General features: G+C 40.4%; 2 protein-coding genes across 3 annotated transcripts in view; one reads left to right on the plus strand and one right to left on the minus strand.

Annotated features, from left to right (window-relative positions):
* CEP95 (centrosomal protein 95) overlaps window positions 1-16,091 on the plus strand; it is a 45,140-nt gene extending 29,049 nt beyond the window's left edge. Inside the window, exons 12-20 of one of the 2 annotated variants that reach the window (XM_061392395.1) lie at window positions 280-419; window positions 1,177-1,266; window positions 2,078-2,207; window positions 2,941-3,110; window positions 3,224-3,298; window positions 4,872-5,024; window positions 7,138-7,284; window positions 7,531-7,602; window positions 14,002-16,091. In XM_061392395.1, the coding sequence (XP_061248379.1) occupies window positions 280-419; window positions 1,177-1,266; window positions 2,078-2,207; window positions 2,941-3,110; window positions 3,224-3,298; window positions 4,872-5,024; window positions 7,138-7,284; window positions 7,531-7,602; window positions 14,002-14,028 (1,004 nt within the window). In that variant the 3' untranslated portion in view covers window positions 14,029-16,091. Of the gene's footprint in view, window positions 1-279; window positions 420-1,176; window positions 1,267-2,077; window positions 2,208-2,940; window positions 3,111-3,223; window positions 3,299-4,871; window positions 5,025-7,137; window positions 7,285-7,530; window positions 7,603-7,861; window positions 8,190-14,001 lie in introns of those variants that run through there. The other variant, XM_061392394.1, reaches the window with a different exon arrangement.
* A 938-nt stretch (window positions 16,092-17,029) lies between these two features.
* The window catches only part of SMURF2 (SMAD specific E3 ubiquitin protein ligase 2), a 111,276-nt gene continuing 109,520 nt past the window's right edge, over window positions 17,030-18,785 (minus strand). The window contains exons 18-19 of the mRNA XM_061392405.1: window positions 17,946-18,021; window positions 17,030-17,613 (exon numbers count right to left, since the gene is read on the minus strand). Coding sequence (XP_061248389.1) covers window positions 17,514-17,613; window positions 17,946-18,021 — 176 coding nt within the window. The 3' untranslated portion in view covers window positions 17,030-17,513. The remainder of the gene's footprint in view (window positions 17,614-17,945; window positions 18,022-18,785) is intronic.

The raw sequence follows: 18,785 nt of genomic DNA on the forward strand, positions 1-18,785 counted from the left end.
CGGGCCTTTGTGTGCAGCAGGCATCCCACATATTGCTCCATTTTCAACCCAAAAGTGAATATAGAAACTCAGTACATCTTTGAAACATTTTGAGTACATGTTTATGTGCATTTGTCTGTCTGCTTGGTATGATGAAACATACAAATAGAAGTTATTTAGAGGAGAGTACATTCAGCACATTCACAGTCTCTTTGGATTTGGTAAAAATCAACTATTTGGTGCCAGCTTAACATTTCTGGCTCTCAGAAACTCACGGTACGTGTCTCTCTGGTGTTGCAGGACTTGCCATGCATAGAAAGGCACCCTCCAGATCTCATTCACTCTCTCCATCTCCAGTTAACAAAAACAAACAATTCCAGATGGAGAGAAAAAAGCAGCGAAAACCAAAAGAAACAGATGTCCGCCGATTTCAAGCAAAGGTATATCCCATCTCTTGACTGTTACTAGGCAGCAGGTATTACCATTATTTACCCTCAGCCAGATGCTACAGTGAACATGCTGTTGATGAAAGGCATAAAATGCATTTAGGATTCTTGAGCTGAGTGGATGACAAAATCATGTGACATGGCTTTTATGGTCCCCCATTATAAAACTTGTGCTCCTGAAACTCTAACAAAACTAACCTTATATAGCCCAGTGCTCCAGTGGATTAAGAAAGTGTATCAGAGTAGACTGATATTTTCAGAGAGAGGTTTAGAAATAAAGAGAACTTGAGGTGGATTAGATGTGACAGACCATTTGAGTTACAGATGGGATGAAAATCCCCAAGACAGGAATGAAAGGAGGTGGCTAGGGGTCAACAGGAGAATGTATGATTACTGAGGAAGACTTTCTGCTGTGGAATAGTGATTTTGAAATGTAGCATAAATTTAGAACACTTAAGTTGCTTGCTGTCCTATGTTTTATAATGGTGAAAACTAACTCAGTATGTAATTCAACATGTAACTTCCATCCAAGGGTGTATCAAAATAATTATAAACTGTGGGAACAAAAAAACAACATTAGGTAAAGTTTTATGTCTCAGGTGTCTGTTAAATAATATATGTTTATTGATCAGTAGCCTGAAAGGAACTTTAAAAAAAGTGATTCGAATGGCAGTCTTAGGTAGATTTTTTTTCCTTCATTTTCATTTGTATGTTTTTAATAACTATAATATCATACTGCCTTTCCCTGTAGGCAATAACCGAGGCATTTGAAAAGGAACTAAGAAGAAATAAAGTTCAAGAGAATATTGGACCTCTAGGAATAAATGACGAGGAGGAAACAGTGGGTAAAAGTCTCTGCTGTAATAAATGCCATTTGATCAGATCAGTGGAAAGTACAGAGATGATCTTTTTAAATGGAAAAAAGAATCAACAGAACCTTAATCATTAGCCTCTTAGAAAAAAGCAGAATTTCATTTCATGGATGTGGATTTTCTTTTATTCATAGGGTAACCAAGCTGCTAAAATGTGGTACCAGAAACACTAGTATTTTTTCCTGCCTGCCTGAAACTTACATCAGTTTTAAGGGCTTCTATTGTTTTATCAGTTCACCAAGGCTTTAAAGACAGTCTGGACTGACAAGTTAAAGAGGGAGAGTAAGAAAAGACAGAAAATCCCAGTTCTAAGCTTGGCTGGAACAAACCCAAAGCATAAGTTTTCATTGCCTTTCAAAAGAATAGTTACAGAAGCTAAATGAAAGCATGGAAGAAAATGCTTATGCTAAAATGTTCACAAACCAGGAATATAGAATATAGTATGGTTGTAACTAAACATTGTCTTAGAACTTTTGTAATCCACATGGAAAAGCCTGTCAAAGAAGCAAGCACATCAGAACAGTGTCAGTTGTTGTATTTAGCGGGTAGGACTATGGCAACTATGAAACTTGAATAAGATTCAGTGCTTTTTCAAACTCCACGGGATGCCAGAAACTAGAGGTATTTCACTTAGAGTAGGTAAAGACTAACCAAATTTTAGAAGTCTGAAGTAAGGTAGTTTGGTTGGGAATTATGTTGACTATTTTTGCTGATATGTAATATTTAAGATGATATATGAAAGAGCTATTAGACTTCTCATTCTATTGTTTTCTGTCTAAGGAAAAAATATACAGAGAAGCTGTTCATAAAGGAACTCCAAAACGAAGCCAGCCCTGGAAGATTTACTCTAGAAAAACCACAACTCCAAGTCCAAGAGGTGGCTTGCCAAAGCCAAATAAAGCAGTTCCAAGTAAGAACCACAAAATTGTACTTTATGGAAAACTGGCATCCTTTGAAAGTGCACGCTGCCTGCCAAGGACACAGCACTGAAAACTAACATCTACCAGTGAGCTGGACAAAGTGCCCTCTTCTGCCACTGCCGTATGCTAAAGAGAGATAAAACTCTTCAATGAGCCATTTCTTTAAAACTCTTAAGTATATGCCAGTACATTGGCACAAAGGAATGCACTGGCTATGACCTGCTGTTCCAACTTGAGCTCTCTCTGTTCACTAAGTGCTGGCTGCCTTTTCTTTGTTTCTGGGAAGTTGGTAGAACCAAAGCAAGCAGAGAGCCTATCCAGCTCCTGTATAGTGACAGTTGGCACCGAGGTGCAGTTTCAAAGACCACTGACCTTCTAACTACATCCTATTAGACACAGACTTTCCCTCCTGGGAGGGTTGGAGAGTCTGTTTGACCACACACAGAGCATCCACCCCAGGCACTGAGTCAGCTGAGCAGTTAGGATGGACTTCACAAGACCAGCATGTCCTCAGTCAGAAATGTTGAGCTTATTTTCATCCTTACTAGTTGGCTTGTCCCAATCAGAAAAGGAATGCAAAAGTAATAACATATTTCTAGACTTGTTCTTTTCAGGCTCAGAGCCATATCACGTAGATAAGCGTTGACTGAAGGTTGAATGAGGTTTCTTCTTAAAAGCTGTCAGCAAGTTTCTCAGATTATAAAAATTTTTTTTACCTCACAGTGAAAGTGAATGAACACAGTCTCCTGCCCCTGATGCTGGAGCAGTTTCCATTTCTCTATGTTTCTGGCCAAACACTAAGCAAAATGTGGAAACAGCAAATCGCACAGGTTGAACAACTTAAAAAAGATGCATATAGAGAAAATCGATCAAAGAAGAAACTCCAGGATGAAGTAAGATAACTGTCAATTAAGCATAGAAATGTAAAGCAAAAAGAGGCAGAGCTTATCCTTGATAATCTAGTGAATAGAATTATTAACTTCCTTCTCTTCCATCCCACTTAAAGATAGAAGAAGCCTTGAGAAGGCATGACCTCCTTACTGCGCTTATCAAGAAAGAATATGAACATAACAAGAGACTGGTATGTCAAGAGCAAACTGGGTATTATATCTTTGAATTTGTAAGTTATATTAATTACTTTTATTTGTACTAGCTGGGCAATATCCCTACTGACTCATACCTCCAGCATTTGCCTGTGGAAGCATTTAGGTCTTTAACCAACATTGATGTGAGGGTAAGGTGCTAGGTGCTTCATAAACACTGTTTTATTTTTTATTTATTTTTTAATTGGAGGGTAATTGCTTGACAGAATTTTGCTGTTTTCTGCCAAATATCAACATGAATTAGCTATAGGTATACGTATGTCCCCTCCGTCTTGAACCTCCCTCCCTATACAGTGTCTCTATAGTAAGACAATGGAGATGTTTTCTATGAAATGAAAAACCTGAAGTTTTGAAATGTTGACTTGCCCTCAGTCTCGCCATAATCAGCAAGGGCAAGGTTAGATTTTAATCCAGGTCTGTCTCTACCTATGAGCCCCTTCAGGGTACCAGGTGGTTAACTCGAGTGGTTTTTTTGGTCCTCTCCCTTCTTTCTCAGGTCCCCAATAGAAAGTTGAGGTTATTTATGCCTCCATTATAATTTGGGCTAACAATCGCATACAGTAAAATGTTATCCTCTTAAGTATCATGAAGGGAGAGGACAGAGATCAAAGACAGTAATAAGCCAGAGGAAGAGACTGAGTATAGAGACAAGCTGCTGCTAAGTCACGTAAGTCGTGTCTGACTCTGTGTCTGACCCCATAGACGGCAGCCCACCAGGCTCCCGTCCCTGGGATTCTCCAGGCAAGAACATTGGAGTGGGTTGCCATTTCCTTCTCCAGTGCATGAAAGTGAAAGTGAAGTCGCTCAGTCGTGTCAGACTCTTTGCGACCCCATGGACTGCAGCCTGCCAGGCTCCTCTGTCCACGGGGATTCTCCAGACAAGAATACTGGAGTAGGTTGCCATTTCCTTCTCCAGTAGAGACAAGGAGCGAGAACTGAAACTCTCAACAGTTCCTGAGAAGGAAGGGGAAGCATCAGGAATTGCATGTGGGACTCTGGTGCTGGGGAGAAGAAAACATGTGTCTGGACAGGTAGTTAGAAGGCTTTTCCTTCATGACTTCATTTCATCCTCACTACTTTGCTAAGATATCACCTGATTTCCTTAATTTTGCATCTTTTGAGAGTGCCAGTTTTCTACTCCTTTTAAGTGGGCATCTGGGTATTACTTAAGTGACCTCCTGGAGGAACAGGGAGATGAGATTCTCGTTTGAGAGGGGCTCAGTGGAGATGGCTCTTCTTTTTCCGCTCTTTTGGCTACACAAATGGCATGCGGGATCTTACTTCCCCTTACCAGGGGTAGAGCCCATGCCCCCTGCAGTGGGAGCACAGAATCTTAACCACTGGACTGTAGGGCAGCTCTTCCGACTCCGATGATGAACCTACCAACAAAGACTGGAAGGCTTCTGGGGGCCACACACTCTGCCCAGCCAGCAGACCACGGGCCCTCCATAGCCAGCTTGCTGCCTGAAGACATCGTGATGGGGAGCAGGGCAGATGAGAACATCGGAGTCTGTCTTCCTTTTGTCCTTACCTCTTTTTCCTTCCCCTTAGCAAGACTTCAAGGACCGAATTCATAGGCAGAAATTGACCCAATCAAAGATAAAAGAAAATCGACAGCAGATTGTTCGTGCCCGAAAATATTATGATGATTATAGAGTTCAGTTGCGTTCAAAAATGATGAGAATGAGGAGCCGGGAAGAAATGGTAACTATGGCTTTTCTGTCCAGTCCAATTAAAAAGATAAATTTTGTCTGTTACCTTTTTGAACCACCTTCATTGCAACTCTTGTCCTAATTTGAATGCAAGTCTGAGTTCAGACTTGTTCGCACCTCATTTTATTACTGCCGTAGTGTGTCCCAGTCTATTCTTGGTCTCTACTACTACTTTTAAAATCAAAGTATAGTTGATTTACACTTGAAGTATAGTTGTGTTAATTTCTGCTTTACAGCAATGACTCAGTCATACATCCATTCTTTTCCATTCTGGTTTGTCAAAGGATATTGACAAATATCCCATACAGTAGGTCCCTGTTGTTTATCCATTCTCTCTATGAAGGTTGGCACCTGTTAACCCCAGCTGAGCCGCTGCATCCCGGCCCCTCAACCCTCTCCCCTTTGGCAGCTGCCAGTCTGTTTTCTCCACCCCTATTGTTTGTTTGGTAGATGGGTTCACTTGTGATATTTTAGATTCCACGTATAAGTGATATTATATGGTATTTGTCTTTCTCTTTGACTTACTTAGTAAGATAATCTCTAGTTGCATCTGTGTTGCTGCAAATGGCATTATTTTGTTCTTTTTATGACATTACTCAATGTTCCATTGCATATATGTCCCACATCTTCTGTGTCCATCCATTCACCTGCTGATGGACGTTTAGGTTGGTGCTGTGTCTTGGCTATGGTGAGCAGTGCTGCTATGAACATCAGGGCACATGTATCTTTTCAAATTATAGGTTTGTACAGATACATGCCCAGGAACAGGATTGCTGGATCAGATGGTAATTCTATTTTTAGTTTTCTGAGGAAGCTCCATATTGTTTTCCATAGTGGCTTCACCAGCTTATATTCCCACCAACAGTGTAGGAGGATTCCCTTTTCTCCACACCCTCTCCAGCATTTGTAGACTTTTTAATGATGGACATTCCGGCTGGTGTGAAGTGATACTTCACTGTTTTGATTTGCATTTCTCTAATAATTAGTGAGGTTGAGCATCTTTTCATGTGCCTGTTGGTCATCTGAATTTCTCTACTGCGCTTATCTTAATGTGAAGTCTTAATTCTCTCTGACCTCCTGTGTGTCGGTATTTTTCCAGGATGACTGCTTTAGGGGGCTGGGAACATGTTCTAAGAGACAGGAACTTAAGGTGTCATTACATGACCTCAGATTCTACTCAAAATCAGGAAAATAATGGATAGGTATGCTGTGAGATCTTTCCACAGGATACTTGCTATTTCATCCTTATCAAGCTTGTTATTCCAAACTAGCAATATTCATCTCTAGAGTAAAACATTATGGTAATTCTACTTCATGGGACTAAATACTCTGAAGGGAGTCATACCATTATCCTCATTTCTAGAGGATACTTAGGCTTTGAGAGGTTTAATAACTTCACACTAAGGTAATACCACCGACTAATGAATGCATGGCTGTACTTTGGTCAAGAATTCTTACAAATCAGTGGAGGACAAGTGGGCATATCCAAATCCTTTGAACAGCTGTTTATCTGTGGCCTAGATAATAATGACGTGGCCCTCAGCTGTGCACAAGTGGACATGCAGCATTTACTTCTGCTCTGGGGTTATTTTCCTGTATATATGGCTGCAGCAAAGAACCTTTGGGACACAGGAAAAGATGCTGAACATCATTAGTCATTGAAGGAATACAAATGAGAACAACAGTGACAAACTCCCACCCATAAAGGTGGCTAAAATAAAGTATTGGCAAGGATGTGGAAGGTGGAACACAGATGCAGAGCTGGTGGGGTTATAAAACGGCGCAACCACTTTGGAATACAGTCTGGCAGCTCCTCAGAAGGTTAAACATGATCCAGCACTTTCACCCCTAGGTAACTATACACAGATGTTCCTACTGTAACAGCCCTATTTATAATAGACAAAAAGAGGAAACACTACCAGTGTCCATCAGCTGGTGAATTAACAAAATGTGATATCCATATAGTAGAGTATTAAAGTATTATTTGCTAATATTTCCAAAAAAAACTCTGTGAAATACAGTCAGTATGCATACCTCTAGTTGGGCAAAATTTTATTCCTCCATGAAAACTCCGCATAACTTTTTCTGACTTAAATAATTAACAGATATTTAAGAAACTGTTTGAAGAAGGTTTACAAATTCAAAAGCAAAGGTTACGAGACCTAAGAAACTATGCCAAAGAAAAGCGAGATGAACAAAAGAAACAGCACCAGAATGAACTGGACTCAATGGAGAACTACTATAAAGACCAGGTGGGCTCACCGCTTGTTCACCTTCTGCTGCGCTTGATCTTGACCACCTGCTGTCATGAGTCTGTGTTAATTCAGAACTTGTCGCTACACAGGTTAGACTGGCTGAAATTTAGAATTAGCTAGTGCTTGACCACAGTGTAGAATCTGTATTGCTGATTTGCATTAAAGATTTTAAGCCTGTGAACGTTAATTGTTATATTTGGACTACAAATACAAGGTTTGGTTTTTTTTCTTCCCTGTAAACAGTTTTCATTGCTGGCAGAAGCCATATCACAGGAACGTCAAGAGCTCAAAGCCAGAGAGAAATCACAGGCCCAGGTAATAATTAACAAGATAGAAATCATTTATTTACATTTTTAAGAAATAGAAGTGGAGAGGATACTAGTAAGATCTATCAACGATTCAAAACCTGTATTCTGTGATTTTAACTTTACCTGTTCAAATCTCTGTGAGAGCTGCTGCTAAATTATTAAAATTACTGCAGAAGCTTAATGAGTAGGAAAGTAGAGAGGGAATAAAAATAGATGAGGGCCTGGATCGTGTTGTGACTAGCAAGATGACATGAATTCTCTTTTAGATGTTATATAAGGTGAAGAGGGAGCTGAGATCTAAGATGGAGAAGGAAATTCAACAACTGCAGTACATGATAACACAGGGCGACGACGACGCTTTTTTCCGGGAATTGGAAGCTGAGCGCTTCAAATGTCGGCTTCATTTGGCCTCCTTTCAGTACAGTAAAAATCCCTTCCTATGATGCCAGGCTTCCTCAGTGTGGACTTCACCAGGGCAGAGCTAGAACTGAGCCAGTAAAATAATCTAAACCAGAAGAATCATTTCTGAATGACTTTTGACTAGTACTCTTTATGAAATAACTTTTAAAATAAATACTGTTTTCTTAAAGTTTACTGCTTTGAATTTGACTTAAAACTTTAAAAGAGGTGCATGAAAGCAATTAACAAGCCTCAATTGAGTAGCCAGCTCCTGAAGCCTGTTGCTTTAGATGAACAAAAACAGCACTTGAGGACCAAAAAAAAAGATCTCTAATTCAGAAAAGAGCTAAAGTGTGGGCTTATCATTAGAGGTGGGTCTTAGGGTTAAACCTTAAAAATACAATGGTTAAGTCTGTAACTTTGTCATATGGAGGCTGGGAGATGAGAATTATGCATTATGGCCTCTGTCATTTGGGAGGGGTGACAGGTGTAAGATCATCCATCTGTGTTCAAAAGAGCACTCGTGATTGCAGGTGGGAAGGAGTACACCAACCCTGTTCTGGGGAGAGCAGAGGAGGAAGAAGGAAAACTCGCTCAGAGTGATGTCCTTCCTGAATAGGAGGGCTTCCGTAAAGGCCAGGAGGGGCGGGGGGACCTCAGAGCAGTTGAGGAAATGGGAACTTTGCTAATCAAAGCCAGAGAATGGCAGAGGGCACCAGAAAAGGATTGGGAGGGAGAAGAGAGGCTCCCATTAGGGTGTACAGAGAGGAATATATGGACAAGGATGGAGGCCCAGGGAGGCCAGCTGGCCATGATAGGGTGGATCTGCTTACCTTGGAGAGAAGAGTAGCAGCTGAACCCAATGCTCTGGTCCCACGTGCTGCCCTTTTGGAATGACAGCTGACAGGGTGGGGGCTCTAGGCAGGCAGGAGTTCCCTGGATAGCCAAATTCAGAGCATCATGAGGACAGACATGCAGGGAGCTGCAATATATATATTGTGACAGTTAGTGCAGGTGAATGGACAGGATGCGGGAAATGCACAAGAGCCAGAACATAAGTTCTAAAACTGTTAGAGAAAAATAACATCTAGCTAGCTATACATGCTATATCCTTAAATAAAATGAGCAAATCTTGAAAACACTGTGGTATGAGTGGGTATAATGCAGTGCAGTCAGTACAGCATAGACAGAGGGTGGCCTCTATGGCTCAGTCAGTTAAACATCCACCTGCAGAGCAGGAGACTGTCTGCAATGCAGAAGTTCGATCCCTGGATCAGCAAGATCCCCTGGAGAAGGAAATGGCAACCCGGTCCAGTATTCTTGGCCTGGGGAATTCCCATGGATAGAGAAACCTAGTGGGCTACACATACTTGTTCATAGGGTTTCAAGAGTCAAAAACACCTTAGCAACAAAACCACCAAGGTCTGGAAGAACAGTCCCCAGGTATATATTACTAACTCACTGCATAATATACTGTTCGAATTTGTTATACAGGTATCATGCTTGTTTTAATTTTTCTTTTTTCCTTTTAATGCTTTAGGACTCTTAAGTTAGTTCTGCTAGCTCTTTATCAGACTAAGTAACTGGGAATAACAAAAAAGAAGAACAGGTGAGGGAATTTACCAGGAAAGGGATGGGACTGCTAAGCAAAGGTCAAACAATAGGAAGCAAAAGATGCCAGTGCATTTTTGAAAAGTAGAATGCAAATTTATGAAGCGGTAACTTTACTCAGTGGAAGGTCTTGCTATCCAAGTACCTGTGGAGAGGGGATTATATGTGAAGCCGGTTTGCCCAGAACCACCCAGGGAAAGCTTATGATCACACATTTGAAAAGTGACTTGCTGCTAAGTCGCTTCAGTCATGTCCGACTCTGTGCGACCCCATAGACGGCAGCCCACCAGGCTTCCCCATCCCTGGGATTCTCCAGGCAAGAACACTGGAGTGGGTTGCCATTTCCTTCTCCAATGCATGAAAGTGAAAAGTGAAAGTGAAGTCGCTCAGTCGTGTCCGACTCTAGTGACCCCATGGACTGCAGCCCTCCAGGCTCCTCCGTCCATGGGATTTTCCAGGCAAAAGTACTGGAGTGGGGTGCCATTGCCTTCTCCGGAAAAGTGACTCAGAACTATAATTTAACTATAACTGGATGGGGGTGGGGGAGGAGGTGTTACAGAATGAGGTGGTTTGTGTGAGAACTAAATCTATAAATATCCTCCTCCTTCATTCCCTCTGCCCCCCACCCAAATCAAACTGTCTAAAAGTAATGAAGAGCACTATTAACCACATCGTCTGGAAATGTGGAAATACCGGAAGAGCTGACAGAAGGTTTAGGAGTAGCAGCTTCTGGAAAGTAAGATGGGTTTGGGGAAACAGGTGATGAAGAGTCTCTCCTCTTTTAATGAGATACAATTGATACATATCTTAAATTTATACGATACCTTAAATTTATACAATTTCATATATCAATGATTTGATAAATGTACATACTGTGAAATGATTACAAGTGTAGTTAAAATCTGTTACCTCAGATTTTTTTTAAACTGGTAATGAGAATTTTTTTTTAATAACTGTGTATGTTTAGCTTTATATGTGGGACACTGGAGAATTAGCTGCCTCTCCTATAAAATGTAGAAAGGAAAAGAAAACCTCTAAGTAAGGCAGGAGGATAGAGCCTTTAGTGAAACAACTAAGGGTGTCGGGGGAATTTATTCACAATAGAAAGAAGTAGCACATTGAAAACAGGGAGAGTCTGCAAAAGGAGAATGAGATAGGTAGGGCCGACAGAAGACGGCGATCATTAAGAGAAATGGCATAAACAGAAGGAATTCCAAAATTGGGGTTTAGGCTGCAGCTTACAGAGTGATCTATTAGATTAAATCTAGACATGCTGAAAACGTTGAATGGAATTTCAGACTACTCAAACTCTAACTTAGAATTTGATGGACATGGCCAGTTTCTTCTTAGCTTAAAAAATACACTAAATTTGAACTGCCTTTAAAACTCTGCTCTCTGAAGAACAAAGCTGGCGGCATCAGGCTCCCTGACATCAAACCATATTACAAAGCTGCAGTACTGAAAACAATATGGTATTGGCATAAAGGCACATAAATTAATGGGACAGAATTAGCCCCAAACAATCCCATGGGCCCAGGAGCCTGGCGGGCTACAGAGAAGAGTCAGACACAACTTAGCAACTACACCACCACCACCATATAAAATCAATTCAGTAACAAGTGAGCCAAGAATATACAATGGGAAAGGATATTCTCTTCAATAAATAATGTTGGGAAAACTGAACAGCCACATGCAAAGAATGATGCTAGGCCGCTGTTTTAACTATACACAAATAGTTAACTCAGAATGGATTAGGACTGGTAAGACCTGGAATCATAGAAGAAAAAGGCAGTGAACTCACTGACATCAGTCTTGGCAATGATCTTTTTCCTTTTTTGGATTTGACACCAAAAGCACAAGTGAGACTAAATCAAACTGAAAAGCTTTTGCACAGCACAGAAAACCATCAAAAAAATGAAAAGGCAACCACCGGATGGGGGAAATATTTGCAAATCAGACATCTGATAAGGGGTTAATATCCAAAGTACATAAAGCACTTACACAACTCAGCAGCAAACAATCTGGTTATAAAATAGGCAGAGGAATTGAATAGATAATTTTTTCCCAAAGATACCTGAGGGTCAACAGGTTCATGAACAGGTGCTCAGCATCACTGATCACCAAGGAAATGCAAGTCAAAACCACAATGAGGTATCATCTCATAACTTTGCTGCCAAAAAATTAGTTTTGGTGACTATGTAGAGAAAAAGGAACCTTGGTGCACTGTTGGTGGGGATGTAAACCGGTGCAGCCACTATGGAGGTTCCTCAAGAAATTAAAACCAGAACTACCATATGACTCAGCAGTTTCACTTCTAGTTATTTATTTGAAGAAAATGAAAACACTGACTGGAAAAGATTATCTGCACCCCCACGTTCAACTGAAGCAATAGCCAAAATACAGAAACAACCTACGTGTCCATCGATGGATGAATGGATAGAGAAAATGTACATATATACACACACTGAAATAATCAGCTTAAAAAAAAAGGAAATCCTGTCATTCACAACATCATTAGCCTTGAGGGCATTATGCTAAGTTAAATAAGAGACAAATATCATCTGATCTCACTTATGTGTCAATTTAAAACAAAAACAAACCCTTGTCACCCTTCAAAACTGAGCTTGTAGATTCAAACTGGGGGTTGTCAGAGATGGGGAAAGGAAAAAATGGGTGAAGGGTGGCCAAAAGGTATAAACTTTAAGTTATAAGGGCTTCCCTTGTGGCTCAGCTGGTAAAGAATCCACCTGCAATGTGGGAGACCTGGGTTCGATCCCTCAGTTGGGAAGATCCCCTGGAGAAGGGAATGGCTACCCACTCCAGTATCGTGGCCTGGAGAATTCCAGACTGTGTAGTCCATGAGGTCTCAAAGAGTTAGACATGACTGAGCGACTTTCACTTATAAAATAGGTCATAGGGATGTAATGTACAGTATGGTGACTAGGTACTATAATGTATTGCATATTGGAAGGCTGCTAAGGGATCTTAAAAATTCTCATCACAAGGAAAAAAAAATTTGTGACTGTGGTGATAGATCTTAAGACTGTGACCATTTCACAATATAGACAGCGAATCATCATGTACACGTGAAATGAATATAATCTGTGTCAACTGTACCTGAATTAAAAAGCAGAACTTTGTCCTTCTGTCTTGAGGGCTCTCCACTGTCACCGTCTTTGGGAAGAGTGAGTGGTCTCAAGGTTTGAGTGTGACGTGCTCTCCATCTCAACTCTTCTGGGCGAGCGAAGTCTTCATGAACGCTTAGATCAGCAGGAGGAAAACCCACCCCTCAGGGTGCTACAGTTGTCTCTCCACTTCCTTTGCTTATAAAACACTTAATCTCTTACAGTCTGACTACAGCTCAGACTGTTTTGATAACCTAGATAAATCCCAGCCCAAACATCCACAAAAGGTATGCTAGAATCTGAGATGTCATGGGCAAAGGGAGTAGGGGAACAATACCAACTTTTAAAAACCAAAAGGGATTTGAAGCCTTGCTGAGGTGAGGTCATTAACGTCATGTTCCCATCATGACTGACTGACTGATTTGCTGCACACACTCTTGAGTTCTGAGCACCTCGGTTTGCACTGTAGCTTCGGAGACAGACACTAGGAACACTTGTTTGGAAGTTCCGTTTTTTTAACCACCATCCAGAGCTGTGTCCCTAAAGCTGGTGCAGAGCCGGACATGTGGTAGGAGCGTGAGAGGTGCTTGCTGAATGGACAGCGAGCCACGTTTAAGGTACATACCTTTTAATGAAATGTAACTTGAAAATCTGACTTGTCTAGTTTGCTAAGAATATTATTATGGGCCTTTAAGCCTTTTTCTGTGTAATTACCTCTGCTCCATTCTGCTGTGCATATCCTACCAAAAGCATTTGGGATATAAAGTACAAATAAATGCAGTGGGTGGTGCTGAGGTTAACCTTCATTGTAATAAAAAGACAAACCTTTCAGGTCACCACAGGGCAGGAAAACGTCACGTATTACTCAAACTTTCAGGTAATTTATAGATGATACTACTACTAAAATCCTTAATGTACTAAAAAGTATATATAAATTTTAGATCATAACAAGTAAACTGGCAATGTGAGGCAAAGCAAAAACAGGTACATTTCAAAAGGATGTAAAAATGGACCCCATGCCCACTCTGGGAACTTTAATACAGGACTGCTTCCACTGCACCACCACCCCCTCGCCCCGCCAAGACATGCCTCTCTGCGTGGCCTATGCTGAGGAGAGGCTTACACAGACTGTTGTGGATGAAAAAACATCCAGTTCTCTGTCCACCTATGTAGATAGCTAGACTTTAATTCACTATGTTTATAGAACTGTGAATTATGACCCTTAAAGCCATGGTTCTTTGGGAAAACGTAACTGATTTCTGCTTTTCGAGGATTTTACTGCTCAAGGAAGCAAATGAGGCCCCGGTCGTAGCTCTGCCCTCCAGAGCCTGGAAAGCTGTTACTGGCCACACTGACCACTAAGGCTGCGCCACCGCAGGAGAAAATGAGCAGCTTCCCTGCCAGACCTGACGCAGAAGGGTCCCGAGCCCTCATGACAAAGACGTCAACTCAGGAAGGCCCGTGGATCTTCTTAAACTTCACATTTTATGGTCTGTAGTCACTCTCGATAGAGCCAAAGTTCTTAAAAACAATTCATTATAAACTCAATATTCTTTAAAAACTTTGATGCTGTGACAGTGCAAACAGCATTCATTTATTGCTCAACTTCGGCATGGACACATACATAGTTAATTTTTAAAAACCATTTATACAGATGTTATTGATAAAGCTCATGTAACAACTGAGTGAAAATACAAAGAATATCAAAGCTAAAACACTCTGTAATAAATACACATACAATGAAAATGATAAAACTTTGTTTTTAAAGTCAGTTTGAGAGAAGAATATTACAATAAGTGAACTAATTACATCTAGAAACAGAACAACTCAGCATTTGGTACAACCATCATTCTAACGTAAGTACATTAAATACCACAAACGGCAGCCATTGACTGCTGCAGCCTGAAGACAAGCAGGAGGAGCTGCTCTAGCAAACTGTCAGGACGTCTGGGACAAGCTCAGACTCCCATCAATGCAGCCAGCTCAACGCACCGGAAGTTCAAGCCAACTTAGTGTTATAAAATAAAGCAAATTACACTGTATTTAAAAGAAGGGAAACTTGTGCTCTGGACCGTAATTACAAGGGAAAAATAAAAGACTTGATTAAAAATAAAACCCATTCAGGGCAACAAACTATGTGCAAAAACAAAATGTACACTATACACAGCACTATTTAAAAACTCTTTACAACCAAAGAAGTAAGACCCTCTGAAACAAACTCACCTCTGTACTGCATATGTGCTCTACAAAGTAACCACTGTTCATAATTAAGCATTCATGATGCAGAGGCAATGTATGGAAACACGACATCACGTATCTGGAATAACACAACTAGAGGAAGGATTAGGAAAAACCCAGCTAAGAGGGACATGTGGAAATAAATATTCACATTAAACATGAGGTGCAAGTCCAAGGTTCAGTGATTCGTTGGGGGTTTTGTTTGCTTAGCACCTGTTTAGAAGTAATCAGGTAACGTGACTTTGAGAATGAAATCTAAATCATGTTTTTATAAATTATGTTGGTGATACCATAGACTGTAAGGGAGGGGAGTTTGTTTCTTTTAAAGCTCTATTAAGTCATAAAGTTAAAAAGGCACTCAAAAAGCGATGGTATTTGCCTGCTCAATTTTGAGAGTAGCATGTCATTAGTACTTCATCTGTCAGTTACAGTTTCTCTGAAGTGTTCATCATGCACTCACTTTTACTGAAAGGTAATAGGCACAATTGCACTGCACAGTGCTTTAATTTAAAAGATGGACCTGCAACCAATAAGGTATTATTGTGAAAGCCGAAAACTACTGATAATCAAACAGGGCATTTCAAGATGTTCTCCGGTACAACTAAGAATGCAGTAAGAAAACAAAGCAGGAAGAAACAGCTCAGCATAAGCGCATCGCTCACTACACAGTTACGACTAAACCAGCTTGCGTGTGGCTGTCGAATCTGGCTGAATGAAATAAATACATAGAAGCTGCAGGAGTAGTTCTCAACTTTTTTTTAAGCAGCAAGTTTTCCACCTCTTGTATTCTACCCATCCCCCCACCCCTCCTAGTCTCTGAAACCTTATGTGAAATTCCTATATATATATATATATAAAAGAAAAATCAGAGCTGTTCTGGGTAAAAGGGGGTGGGGAGTTCGAGGCCTCTGCTCAAATACCAACTTGGCCTTCCTCCGCCCTCTCTTTGTCCCTCCTCTCTTAACCATGACTTCTGAGGCACCTCTGAGGAAGCCCTTGTCTCCAGTCCATCAAATCAAAGAACACAAAGGGCTGATTCACTTGATAATTAAGCTGCAAAATTTAAACAAAGCTGTCATCAAAATTTGCTATGCTTGATTTTACATCAATGTAAAAAATAGAATAGTGCAGATTTCTGACGGCTGAATTTAAAAAACCACTCACGACTTCAGATTTTTCCAGGCTCTCACTCCAGAATTCTGGTTGCCCTCTGGATCATGCAACATGCCACGCACCTTGAAAGCTGAGTCTGGATGTTTCAAAATCAAATGCTCATCTTCAACACCAAGGGAACCGAGATTCCCTTACCTCCAAAATTACTCTTCAGACTGACTGTATGAGAGTTAGAACCACTTTTTGTTTTTTGTTTTTAGTAATGACATCTCCTGCCCCACCACCCCCACTTCATTTTGTTAGGTAAAAGAGTTTTCTAAGCTTTGCTAAATAATCTTTCGAGCAGAGTTTTTCCTTTTTCATAATTTTAACTGATTAAGATATGAGCAGCTAAACAGATTCAGGATGGTTTACTTGTTAGAAACTTACCATAATTATAATATGAATTAGGTGCACTTGTCATAGGAGACTTTGGTTTACAGAAATAGTATATATATATATATATATATCAAAGATAAGCTGACCCAGTAACAGAATGAAAATCCCATTTCATCCATGTGATCTGAGTAGCTATAAAAATGCAGTATTTCCATTTAAGATGCAAAGTAAATCCAAAATACCTGATCATACTCATTCAAGATAAAAAATTAAGGTTTCTGTTTTAAAGTCTCTTAAAGAACAGGGAGCCCCTGAATGCATCATTTTATTGTAGCAAATAAGCTACTAAGTTCAGACTAAATGGTTGCATTAGGAACTTGACAACCAAAATTATATAGCTGTATTCCAGAGAATTCGTGCTTGAAAAATATAAAAAAGACTCACTTAGGCTAGGTTGAAACATATAATGCTTCTAAAATATAATGCTTTGCTATAGAAAAATGCAATTAAACGTGTAAATGGCTTAATTTTTTTTAAAGATTCTTTTGTAGCCAATTGTTTACAAAGGTAGAATAATTCAAAATAATTTTATTTTATTTTATTTTTTACAAAGAGCAAGTACAGGAGCTGTTCAAAATCATGTATTCAAAATGAAATGTGACTTGTACCGACTGCTGAAGTTGTCTTGATGTTTGATAGACTTGAAATCTGTGAAGTGATTTGAATAGATTACCTTTTATAAAAATAGTAGTAGTCTTTAAGTGTAGAATACTGCCTAACTCTGGAAATGTAGGAAAAGTCAGCATTCTTTAGGTTCAAGATATTAATTTTAAATAGCAGCTGAATGTGGCCTCATGGCAAAGCACAAAGACCTCTTTTTTTCCTTGAAAAGGAATTTCAAAATTGTCCTTCCCCTCACAGTGTCCTAAAATGTTTTAAAGGGGGGTGGGGGGGGGGCGCTTTCCTGTATTTCAGCATTTCTTGAAACTCTGCTGAAAGGAGGCTGTCTGTCCCTCAGGCTATAAATAGAGTCCTGGGTAAATCCTTGAAGTTGTCATTCCACAGCAAATCCACACGTTTCTTCGATGGCTGTTAGCAGCTTTTCATATAACTTTTCATAGCTTTCATAGGGCGGAATGTCTATTCGATTGAAGCTGTAAATAAGCAAATCACAGTTCATTCAAAACAGGGCAACTGACTGCCAAGTGTGTATTAGTTTACACTAAACTAATACAGCCGTATCACTCTGTGTCACATAGAAAACTACAAGAAAGAGGCTACATTCCTCTCAAGTTGCGATTTACTTGAAAACCTCCCAAAGGGATTTTCCTACCCATTTTTGGATAATCTTAATCCACTTAAAAGGAATGATAAGCAACTCTTTTAAGGGTCCAATCAGTAAAAAGAACAAATAAAATGTCAAATCTGTTTGAAACTAACACCTATATACCTGGCATGAGGGAAAAAAGCTACTGAAGTAACTCACCAAGTGTGGGCTTTGGGCAGGTTGTTAGTGCAAGCATCGATCTGGTGTATGGTGAAAAGCCGTGGACCTGCGGCACCTGCAGAGGGAGCCAATGTGGGTCAGATCACTGCGGGCACATGTGTCAGTCTTCAAAATCTCAGAATAAAACTGGTACATAAACCACAGGGTCTAGGGCTAAGGGAGTACTGGTGACTCCACACAGCTGCCAAAAGGCCCCCAGAAAGAATCTGGGTTTTTAAAAGCTGGAACCTGCCTTGGATAACAAGCTGATTCCTTGATCTGCTAGCCTTTCGATTTAAGAAAAAGTTCAGGATTGAAACCTTTTGCCAACTTCTACCTTCTATGGACAATCATTGTCCCAAAGGGGCAAATCTAAGATCCAGCACATATTCAAAAAGATGACAGCCTAATGCAAATTTAGGTTTCACTCCTCAGACTTCACACAGAGCAAAAGATCAGCAGTCTAGAGAATAAAGAGTTTGCAGAAATACAACTTCACTTCATGCATCTGGGCAGTCTGCTGGTAACGAGTTCTCCACACAGGGAATGCAGACACGACTCAAGTCTGTTTTCCCCCACAGAATTCTGACACACAGACTGTACGCAGCTCTGTGGAGTCATGTACCAGTCTTGCTTCCCACACCCTCAGTCACCAGCAGCAGCAGCAGTTTTAAAAATGAAGAGCTTCAGAGGTAAAGGAACACTGCCACCCAGTGAAGCACCACGATCACTAGCAATACCCCAACGCATCCCCCACCTGAACAGCTCTTCCATGGAAAACAATTCTTAAAAATGGAATATGGCTGTGAGATGGTCTGATGCCATGCATTAACTACAAGT

Source organism: Bos javanicus, chromosome 19 (genome assembly GCF_032452875.1).
Source record: "Bos javanicus breed banteng chromosome 19, ARS-OSU_banteng_1.0, whole genome shotgun sequence".
NCBI lineage: Eukaryota > Metazoa > Chordata > Mammalia > Artiodactyla > Bovidae > Bos > Bos javanicus.